General features: G+C 39.6%; 1 protein-coding gene across 1 annotated transcript in view; it reads left to right on the top strand.

The window, feature by feature from the left end:
- GAMMA CA1 (gamma carbonic anhydrase 1) overlaps positions 1-12,069 on the top strand; it is a 36,929-nt gene extending 24,860 nt beyond the window's left edge. Inside the window, exons 3-5 of the mRNA XM_077377602.1 lie at positions 10,255-10,380; positions 10,794-10,945; positions 11,483-12,069. Of these exons, the coding sequence (XP_077233717.1) occupies positions 10,255-10,380; positions 10,794-10,945; positions 11,483-11,764 (560 nt within the window). The 3' untranslated portion in view covers positions 11,765-12,069. The remainder of the gene's footprint in view (positions 1-10,254; positions 10,381-10,793; positions 10,946-11,482) is intronic.

Raw genomic sequence — 12,069 nt, 5'->3', positions numbered from 1 at the left:
GTATTTTGGGCATCAAAATTTCGGATGTTCACATTCTACCCCCCTTACAAAATTTCATCCTCGAAATTTAATTTGTAACATACTTGAGTTGTCAAACAAAAATGGATATTTGTCTTTCATTTTCTCCTCCAATTCCCAAGTGGCCTCACGTTACGAGTGATTTTGCCATTGTACTTTGACGTAAGGAATTGTACGTCGCCTGAGAACCTGATCCTTGCGATCTACTATTCAGACAAGTTGTTCTTCAAAAGACACATCTTCTCGCAGATGTATTGTCGGTAGCTCAACAATGTGATTTGGATCTGGCACGTATTTCCGCAGCATGGATACATGAAACACATTGTGACATTCGACAATGTTGGTGGCAAGGCCAGTCTGTAAGCCACCGTTCCCACTTTATCAAAAGTTTCATAAGAACCAATAAATCTTGGACTCAACTTTCCTCGAATTCCGAATCGCATCACCCCTTTTGTAGGTGACACTTTCAAAAACACTTTATCCCCAACTTGAAATTCCAACTCTCTTCTTCTGTTATCGACATAGCTCTTCTGTCGTCTCTGAGCGGTTTCAAGGTGTTCTCGGATTGTTCGAATCTTCTCTTCTGATTGCAGAAACTAATTCATGACCTAAAATTTTCCTTTCACCCACATCGTCCCAAGGTGTTTTGCATTTTCTACCATACAAGGTTTCAAACGGTGCCATTTGGATGCTGAATTGGTGACTGTTGTTATACGAAAATTCCACCAAGGGTAAATGGAGATCCCAAGAACCTTTCATGTCAATAGCACATGCTCGTAGCATGTCTTCTAATATTTGGATTGTCCCTTCTGATTGTCCATCTGTCTGAGGGTGGAATGTCGTGCTAAAGTCTAATGATGTCCCCATCACCTTATGTAGGCTTCCCCAAACTTGAGATATGAAACTGCTATCTCGATCTGACTAGACCTGGCAAACAGGTAACCTGCGCGGGTACGGGTAGCCTTTCATGAACCCGGAACCCACCCGGGTGGGTACGGGTATACCCGTGGGTAACCCGACAAATTTAAAGAAGAAATTATATATATATATATATATATATATATATATATATATATATTTACCAAAAGAAATTTTATGATGAATGGGTGTATGAACACGTAAAGGTTGTACGATGGATGTACAAGCCTTGATATTTAATCCAACAGCAGCTTCTTAACAAGTCAGCTGCTGTTGGATCAAATATCAAGGATGGGATGATGAGTACATGTTTATATGCCCATTCATCATTCAATTTTTCTTTTTCTTTAACAAGTGTTTGCTTTGGTACAACCAAAGATTCCAGTCACATAGTCTGATTGCTTTGACTTGTTTTGTTGGCCCACCCACATAGTCTATTTTTTACTGTTTAGTGTTTAGGCCTTAAGAATAAAAAGTTGAAAACCGAATGGCGGGTAACCCGCGGGCACCAACGCCCAACCCAGACCCACCCGCGTGTCACGGATACGGGTTGGGTACGGGTAATTTTTTTCGCGGGTAATGAAATTGGTACCCGTACCTGCGGGCCGGGTGTACCCGCAGGTACGGGTCCCATTTTGCCAGGTTTAGATCTGACACAATAGATACTGGTGTCCTGTGCAATTTCACAATCTCTTCAACATACAATTTGGCTAACTCATCAAGAGTCGTGCCGGTCTTAATAGGTAGAAAATGGGCTGACTTGGTCAGTCTATCAACAATTACCCATACAATATCATTGCCCCTTTGTGTCTTTGGAAGTCCGGACACAAAGTCCATGGTAATCCATTCCCATTTCCACTCCGGAATGAGCAAAGGTTTCAAAGTTCCTCCTAGTTTCTGATGTTCTCCTTTTACTTGATGACAAGTCACACACTGGGACACATGTGGCTATTTCTCGTTTCATGTTGTTCCACCAAAAGTTCCTTTTTAGGTCTCGATACATTTTGGTACCACCTGGATGGATCGAATAACCTGAACTTTGAGCTTCTTTCAAGATTTCCATCTTCAATTCAGAATTGTCGGGTACACAAATTCGACTACCAAATCGAAGGGAGCCATCATCATGAATATGGAATTTTGAGTCCGCTTCAATTCCCAAGCCATTTCTAATTTTCTGCAATTGAGGATCATCCCTTTGAGCAGTTATAATTCTTTCCAGTAATGTAGGTTGCACTTGAAGGTGGAAATGAGTGCGAACCTATCATAGCAAAAGACTTCAATCTCCGATCGCCTCAATTCTTCCAGTATGTGTGGTTGTGAAGTCATAAGGGTTGCCACATTCCTAGAGGATTTTCTACTTAAGGCATCTGCGACAACATTGGCTTTCCCAGGATGATAGCTAATGGTCAAATCAGTCTTTAAGAAGTTCCAACCATCTACGCTGCTTCATATTCAACTCCCTCTGAGTGAACAAATACTTCGAACTCTTATGGTCTGTAAAGATCTCACAAGTTTCACCATAGAGGTAATGCCTCCAAATTTTCAACGCAAAAACAACCGCTGCCAATTCTAAATCATGGTTGGGATAATTTTCTTCATAAGGTCTAAGCTGTCGTGAGGCATAAGCAATAACTTTACCATCTTGCATTAATTCACATCCCAACCCCTTCTTAGAGGCATCACTATACACAGTAAATCCCTTGCCACTGATTGGTAGGGTAAGAATAGGTGCGGTCACTAGTCGGTGTTTCAACTCTTGGAAACTCTTCTCACATTCATTTGTCCACGAAAAGCGAACTTCTTTTCGAGTCAATCGGGTTGAGGGGCAGCAAGGCAGGAAAAGTCTTCTACAAATCTTCTATAATATCATGCTAGTCCCAGAAAATTTCTAATGTCAGCTACATTTTCGGCCTTTCCCACTTTACAACTGCCTCTATCTTCTTTGGATCAACTGTAATGCCATCCTTCGACATTGTGGCCCAGAAATGATATAGTGTCTAACCAAAATTCACATTTCTTCAATCTGCCAAACAACTTCTCTTGCCTTAACACTTGCAACACTAGCCTTAAATGCTGCTCGTGTTCTTCCCGACTTTTGTAATACACCAAAATGTTGTCTATAAATACTACAACGAACTTATCCAAGAAGGGTCTAAATACTCGGTTCATAAAATCCATGAATGCTGCTGGAGCGTTTGTCAAACCAAATGGCATTACGAGGAATTCGTAGTGCCCATACCGAGTACGAAATGTTGTCTTAGGTACCTCATCTGACTTTATTTTCAATTGGTGATACCCTGATCTCAAATCTATCTTGGAAAACACACAAGCTCCCTGAAGCTGGTCAAACAGGTCATCTATTCGGGGTAAGGGGTACTTATTTTTAACAGTTACTCGGTTCAGTTCGCTGTAATCGATACAGAGTCTCATACTCCCATCCTTCTTCTTCACGAATAAGACAGGAGCTCCCCACGGAGATACACTAGGTCGAATAAAACTCTTTTCATGCAACTCTTCTAATTGTTCTTTTAATTCTTTCATTTTGGTTGGGGCCATACGGTAAGGGGCTTTAGATATTGGGGCTGTTCCAGGTGTCAAATCAATAGAAAACTCTAGCTCTCTATCAGGAGGTAGATCAGAAAGGTCTTCAGGGAAGACATCATAAAATTCTCTTACTATGGGTATATCTTCGATGTTTGGATCCTCGCTTGAGGTCTCAATCGCAGCCGCCAAATAAACTTTGCACCCTTGCCTTAACAAGTGACCCAATGGATAGCAGACACAAATTTGGGAGTAGGTTTGGCACCTCTCCCTTCAAAACTAAACATTTCCTCAACAGGAATATGAAAGACCACAGTCTTTTCACGACATTTTATAGTAGCATAATGGGAGGACAACCAATCCATCCCTAAGATCACATCAAAGTCATGCATTGGCAAGACTATCAACTCAGCCAGTAGCTCTCTTTATCCTATTATGATTGGGCACATTCTACACATCTTATTTGACATCATACTTCCTCCCACATGAGTACTAACACTCAACTCGGACTACATAGTCATAGTAATAATATCATGAATGTCAACATATCTAGCTGAAATGAAGGAATGGGTGGCACCGGAATCAAATAAAACATGAGCAAAAGAGGAAGAAACAGGTAAAATACTTGCAATCACAGTGCCAGCCTCGTGCGCATCCTGCTCTGTAAGGGTAAACATACGAGCTGGGGCTCGCTGTCCACCTGTCTTTTGCTGCCCAGTAGAAGGTGCGGGTACATATCGGCTCTAGATGGTCTGAACTGGCTGCGTCGGCGCTCTCGTAGTCCGAGGCCGCTGAACTGTCTGAGCCTCATCAGCCGGAATTGGACACTGTGCAATTTTGTGGCCTTTCTCACCACATCTAAAACAAGCCCCAAGGTTCACCACAGGGGTACACTTCGGTTTGTCATTATGATTTATCTCTGTATTAGCACGACGTGCTCCAAACCAAAATTTCCCTGATTCTTAATCCTTGCACATGCCTCTGACTGTGCAACTTAGTCGCCCATATTTCGGTTCTGGGGTGCAAACCCGCTGCTCTGGGTGTTTTGGTTTCCATTTTCTCTTCCCCTCTTTTTCTTATTCTGTAGGAAATTCTCTCTAGATTCCTTACTTATCATCTCAAACCGTCTTGCCCGATCCACCAAGTCATTATAATCTTCAAAACAGGGTCCTCTGATGCCCTTCCAGATATACAAGGCAAGTCCTTGTTCGAACTTGTTTATTTTAATGGTTTCAGTAGGGACAAGCTCGGGAACATACCTTGACAGTCTGTCATACTCAATGTCATATTCTTCCACAATCCTCTCACCCTGAGATAGTTGAATGAAGACCCTCTGCATCTGATAAAGTGTACTGTGAGGGAAATATCTATCCAGAAAGTCTGCCCAAGTAAAGGGCTCTTCTATATCTTCATTCAACTGTACTATCCCTTCTCACCAGTGAAGGGCATTTCCCTCCAACATATACTCTGCCTATCGAATTTTCTCCACATCCCTAACACAGTTGATGGCTCTGAAAACTTTCTCCACTCCAGAAAGCCATAGTTCAGCATCTTGCACATTGGTGGTACCCATAAAGATCCTGGGTGCCAATCTCATGAACTCAGTGATCCCCTGTGTCTGATGAGGGCGATCGTTTGCAAGGTGCTGATGTTGAACAAGAGGGGGCTGTTGTTACCCCTGACGATATATCAATCCTACCACAACGCGCATAAGATTCTGAATCTCTCCTTGTTGAATATTCAAATTTGCTCCCTGATGGTTTGCAGCTTTATTCACTACTGGTGCCTAATTTTGAGCTCCCTGATCCAGCTGCTCATTTCTTTGTCCTTGTTGAGGATTCTGAACTCCTTGATCCTGATTTACTATTGGTGGTTGTTGATCATTCTGTTGTTCATTCTGTTGAGGTAGTGATGCCTGATTAATCTGAGGTCCTTCCTGGATTGGTTCATTCACATTGCCATTCTGTGTCGCCATCCACTAGAGGGCTCTAGCGCGGGTTCCACGCCATCTGCGGTTCCCAAGTCCAATTCGAAATCCTCTAGCACTTTGAATTGCCATCCTATCATCCAATAAATAACTCTGATCAGTAATAGTATACACATTAAATATTTACTATATTTCAATCAAATCTAATCCTCCCATGGAGCTTTACTCTGTTTTCTTATTTCTTCATCCTGCCACAAAATCCGTTACCTCTTAGGCGTCCCCAAGTGCACCAAAGCCTGTGACAGGGTCCTCCTCGCGCGACAAACTCATGCGTAATTTAAGCGTCCTCGATACACATAAATTCGTCGAGCGCTTCCTAAGTTGCTCCTTGACTACCCAATCTCACTCTTATGATCTTATTCAATTTAACCTAGGACCTAAAGCCTAGGCTCTGATACCACTTTTTTGTCACGCCCCAAGCCACTCACAAACATATTAATTTACAATCACAAGGCTTCGGGGTGCGACAACGCCACATACCTATAAAGTTGCCTTCACAAGCATGCAAGGCTAGCAATAAACAGAACCATGCTCAACAAATTAAATCCAAATAACCATTCAACCTCAAAATAAATAAATTTATTACAATCTATATTCAATTTCTCTCATCCTCATGCTAAAGAAAATAAAGTAAATGAGTCTAAAGCTCTCTAATACTCACTAGTAACCTAAGAAACCAATTAATGAAATCTTGAGATAGTCCTTCCTTGCTGCTCCAACGTCAAGCTGGAATCACGCATCGGGATATGAAATTGTTAAATAAGGGTGAGCTAAACTCGCTGATGTGATGTAATAAGAAACTACACTAACAAATATGGCATCAAAAGCAAAAGCAATCAAAAGACAGTAAGGCATTAAATGATAACAGTGATTGGTAGTTCAATAGGCATCAATTTCAGAAATAAGGCATCATTCAATTTCAATATTCGATATGGGTGTCAAAATTCAATAGGTCAGAGTTTCTTGAGACATCGATAGTGCTATGTTTATTGATTCGATATCTGTCTACTATATGATAGTAATTACACTGGCCAGTGGTATCTAAGTGCCAAAGGTATTATGCATTCCCCCATTGGCTAAGGGTCCAGAAATAAACTAGCATCTCAAGAAAAACCGATTCGATATTCAGAATGTTAGGTATTCAATAGCATGTGGTTCAAAAAGGGTCATAATGGGTGTACAATCTCAATCTATAAGATTTCATGGTTTCCAATATTGAATAGGGTGCAATAATCAATAATCTGAATTGGTTTTCAAACAATAAAGTATGTGAACAAAGAGAATATTGTCGAAAAGGGTTTGGGGTAACCCATCAGTATAATCCCTTATTACTCACCTTGATTGAAGTTCGAAATCCTTTTCACAGAACACCTTGGTTACCTACAATCAATATTATGAGCATTTCCCATGAGTTCCATTATTAATACAAGTCATATGGTACTTTTTACTATTTTTAGAATTATTATTATTTTAAAGTTTCCAAAACTTCTTGAAATTATTTTTAACAGAAAGAACTCGTTTCCGGCATGTCCTCGTATAGTACAAGAGCGTCGAAAATGGACAAGAAACGGATAAGTTATGAATTTCCAAAGTTTTCACAAATTCTTACGTTCGGATGCCCGAACAGACCTTTGGACGCCTCTGAGATTTTTCAAAAAAACCCCTCTCGGATTCCTGTGTTAGGATGCCCGCTTACACATACTGGGTTTTTCTCGATAATTCTAGATTCGTCCCCGATTTTTCTAAAACTTCAACGGACCATAACTTTTTCGTTTTAGCTCCGATTTGAAGGTGGTCGGATCTGTTGGATTCGTATCGACGAGAGGAATCCATCTAATCTAATTTCACGATAAAAAATCCTCAGATCTAATTGCTAAAAATTAATCAAAGCTTTTAGGGTACAAGTCCAAAACTCAATTCTTAGGTTCTATACACCTTCTTAATCTCTTAGGGACCTATTGATTCATCCCTTAGATTATCGTATATCATCCCGACATCTTAATCTTATTTTTCAATCCTTCGATTTCTTGTTTTAGTTTTCTTTAATTACACCTACGAATTATAAAGGTGGCTTTAAATTCTTACCTCAATTCACGTCTCCGATTTCTTGGCCTCGATCTTCATCTCCTTCGATTTGCTTCTCTCTCTCTTCTATGGCTGCAGAAACGATTAGGGTTGGAGTTATGTTCTGCAGAACCCTAAAGGATTTATTTATAGTTTTCTATTAAAAGTCCTAACCCTAATGGATTTCCAAAAGACAAAAACACCCTCCCCTTTCAAAGGGGCACGAAATTTTAAGTAGGGGTATTTTGAGCATCAAAATTTCGGATGTTCACACCTAGGAATGTGCTTAAAGGATGGAATGAGCTCTCCAATTAAGTATTTGTAGCTAGCGTAATATTCTCCGATCCCAATGGCCCCGATTCATATTCGATGCCCAAAGGCCCCGACATTGGGAAGAGTCGCCTCCCAAACCATAAGGAAATTGGAGAGCTCCTCTTTGATTATATGGAGACCGGAGATGAGAGTATACCATTCCTCTTCATTGGAGTCTTTGATGCTGATTTAGCCGAAGAATGCTTTAAAAACCATGCCATAGCCATATGCTTCTTATGTAATACTTGATGGTGACAGCTTGTCCCTGGCTTGTAATTTTCATCATTTATACAGTCATCTTTAAAATAAAAAAAAGCACACATCCAATCCCGCCAGGCCTGGATAGCTTTGGTGCTCCCATAAAAAACATCACCTTGTCTTTACTTGAATCACTCCAAGCATTGACCTTCTAGGGGTGGCATCCTCCAGAATTCCTATCTTTTGATAGCCCATTGTTCGATTCATAATACGATTTCACGATCAAGCACCTTCGAGAAGAAATCTGATCATCATATGTTTCATTTGAAACTTAAGATGCTTCATTTTTAAGTTTCAAATGCATTCTTTTGAAAACAAAATTCCTTCGCATTATCAAACCTTAATTTGGGGAGCAAGAAGAACTTAGCTTCCGAAGCAAGCTTCTAAAAAAGCGGGTGGTTTTCCATCCAATTAGGAAGCTTGTTCGATTCATAATTCCTATCTTTTGATAGCCCATTGTTCGATTCATAATACGATTTCACGATCAAGCACCTTCGAGAAGAAATCTGATCATCATATGTTTCATTTGAAACTTAAGATGCTTCATTTTTAAGTTTCAAATGCATTCTTTTGAAAACAAAATTCCTTCGCATTATCAAACCTTAATTTGGGGAGCAAGAAGAACTTAGCTTCCGACGCAAGCTTCTAAAAAAGCGGGTGGTTTTCCATCCAATTAGGAAGCTTCTGGTAACTATGCCAGAACCACCACTTGAATAAAATACTCCTCAACACGCTTTTAATTCCACTTGGGTTACTTAGGCACCTATCAAAGCATCCACTTATGTGTATACGTTTGTTGGTGAAATATCCAACGATTTGGCCATAGCTTAAATGATTCATGAGATCTGATAATCTTGAACAGATCTGGCTCCAATTGTCAGTATATGAAGATGGTCAACGCTATTATACTAATAAGGGCGTCCATGGTACTAGCCCCTATTAGTCCTTCTCATGCCCTCTCAAATAAGTTGACCTTTGAAGTTGGCTACTTTACCAATTGAAGATAGGATAGGAAAGGAAAGCTCGTTGGCTTGGAGAGTGCTCCAGGAAGGTGAGTCGTGGGAACCGGGGAGCTGCGCAAGTTAACCACACATTGCAATGTGCACTTATAGGAGCAAGGTTTAACAACTTGAAACTTAAGACTGAATGAAGACCCGAGTTTGCTTTGTCTTGAAACTGAACTGGGTATTTGAATGAAAAAACTTATGATGTCCTTGTCTTTTATTTTTATTTTTCAAGAATTTTGAGTACTGCAATGACTTGAAAATTGATTTTTCTTCTCTCCTATAAAAACCGGGTTACTTTTTTGACCAAAATCATAATTAAATCAATTCAGTAAGTTCTTCAATTACTTGATCGGCAACAACCACAGTTATGTTCTTGGAGGATGTCTTGTCTTTTTGAATAACTTGCAGGAGATGACTTGTCTCACTGTAGTGACTGCCTTATCAAAAAATTAACTCAAGTGTGCATGTCATTGAAAACATAGTTATCACTCTTGATTTCTTTTCTAAGGCGTAGTTGTAACTGATAACTGCCACCTACTTGCAGGATTCTGTTTGCAATTTGACCCAAGCACATCTTCCTGGTTTCTGGCTCACGGACAAAAACAAATTTCTCATAATTATTGTTCCTTCCCCTTGCATGGAAAAATTAATTGTCTTTTCCTTTTCTGGTTTTCATATCTGTGTAAGCATTCAAGAACTTGCAGATTTACTTGGAATTTGGCCGGTTGGCCAGGCTCCGAGTACTAGTCTAATCTCAAGTTCTGATTTCACAAAAAAATTGACGCAGTCAATGATAAACTCGGCTGTTTTTTCATAAGCTAAAATGTTCATTGCCTTGTCTTTTTCAAAATCAAAATCGAGATCCATTTTAGTTGATTTAGAAAGTTTGAACATCACTTTATATAATTTCTATCCCTTTTAGGAGATCCAAAATTTACACATGCACTCATCAAACATCTAGGAAATTTAGTTGTCATTCTTCCATATTTTTCATTTTGGTATATTGTTCTCCAGATGGTTCATGTTCTGAAAACAGGGACTTGTGATAAGATTGATGGTTGCTTCTATTGAACTATCATTTTGTGAAATATTGCTATTTGTATCATGCAGCACTAATTTGTCGTCAGACAATTGTGTTTTCCTGTCCAGGTGATGTGAATAGCATCAGCGTTGGATCTGGAACTAACATACAAGACAACTCTCTTGTGCATGTCGCGAAGTCTAATATAAGTGGGAAGGTCTTACCTACCATCATTGGAGACAATGTTACTGTTGGTAAGTTATTAATTTCCATTCTCACTGTGCATGCCTACCAAACTGATCCATCATGCACTGCAGTGATCAATGAATCCTTCAATGGCGTGGATTCCATTGCTCTTTCTGCTGATGACAGACAGGGTGTCCTCCAAGAGCTTAAGTATCATACTCCAGTGGCATTTTCAAGCATATTTTTTTATGTTTTCAGTTTTTGTGATGAATTGGAAGAAATTCATATGCTTGAAACTGGAAACTTCAATATAGGGAACTGAGTTCTCTATATTTTTTTAAATGAACTGGGTTCTCTATTATTATTATACTTATTTCTTCAGAAAGAATCCAGGCTGCAAATTGCAATAGCTCTAGTTGTTGTATGTATTGAGCTATTCTAGAAAATCTTGTAATAGGATAAGAGTGCTTGAACTATGCAGGTCATAGTGCTGTCATACATGGATGCACTGTTGAGGATGAGGCTTTTGTTGGTATGGGTGCGACCCTGCTTGATGGAGTGGTTGTGGAAAAGCATTCCATGGTTGCTGCAGGGGCCCTTGTTAGGCAGAATACAAGGATTCCATGTGGGGAGGTTTGTCTGTCATCTCTTTTCACAAATCATCTCCAATTGTATTGAGCTGGACTTAAAATTTTCTAATGCCCTGTTCATTTAAGATTATGAAAACCGATTGTGAGTGCTAAACTGATTATCGGACTCAAATTTAAATATAATTTTGACTCCAATAATTGGTTTGGCACTCACAATCGATTAACATAATCTTAAATGAATGAGGCCAAAATTTTGTTCCTTTGGGATTGCCATTGTATATGCCTATGCTAGAAAATTCCAGTCATTAGGAAATCATTTCTTTTCCTGAAGTTAATCTGGTAAATGAAAATTCTCTAAAATTTATAAAAAGTCGAGTTTGGACTCAGTACTCAGAGCACCGTTCGGACTCAGAGTTCTGGTTGATCAGCATGTGAAATGACCTTCCGTGAAATTGCCTAGCAAATCCCCAACTCTGTAGATGTCTGTTAAGTTACAGTACTGCTCTTCGATTTTGGATGTTCTTGAATCTGGTCTCATGATTTGCAAATTGATGAATCCCAAATCCATCCATATATACAGGTATGGGGAGGAAATCCAGCAAAGTTTCTGAGGAAGCTCACAGATGAAGAGATAACTTTTATCTCTCAATCAGCTACGAACTATTCCAACTTAGCCCAGGTACATGCTGCTGAGAATGCAAAGACCTTTGACGAGATTGAGTTCGAAAAGGTACTTCGCAAGAAGTTTGCTCGTCGAGATGAGGAATACGATTCCATGATTGGCGTTGTTCGCGAAGTCCCTCCGGAGTTGATTCTTCCTGATAACATCTTACCAGAAAAATCAGTCAAGTCTGGGCAATGAACTTCCTCAAGGTAAAGTCCTCTTTTTATAAGGTTGACAACTTGGGATATCATTGTTTTGAGCAGATATTGTGATTGTTCCTTCCAATAATTACCAGGGTCAACCCATGTTTAGGATCGGTTGTGTGTAGCTTTTTTGAATCAATGTCTCGGATTTCGGGGAAACTTGAGTCTTTTTCATATTAGAAAAAAAATGATGCAACATTGCAACAGGTATTTTGATGTACCTTTGTAACATCTATCTGCCTGAAAAATCTTTGTTCAAGCACACAATGATTTATTAAACCAGCCAAATAGCTTGTTTTC

The sequence above is a fragment of the Tasmannia lanceolata genome, unplaced genomic scaffold (genome assembly GCF_043159265.1).
Source record: "Tasmannia lanceolata isolate RefF3 unplaced genomic scaffold, GAP_Taslan_0.1 ptg000004l, whole genome shotgun sequence".
NCBI lineage: Eukaryota > Viridiplantae > Streptophyta > Magnoliopsida > Canellales > Winteraceae > Tasmannia > Tasmannia lanceolata.
The sequence above is the reverse complement of the archived record's forward strand: the minus strand, read 5'-3'. Positions and strand labels throughout refer to the sequence as shown.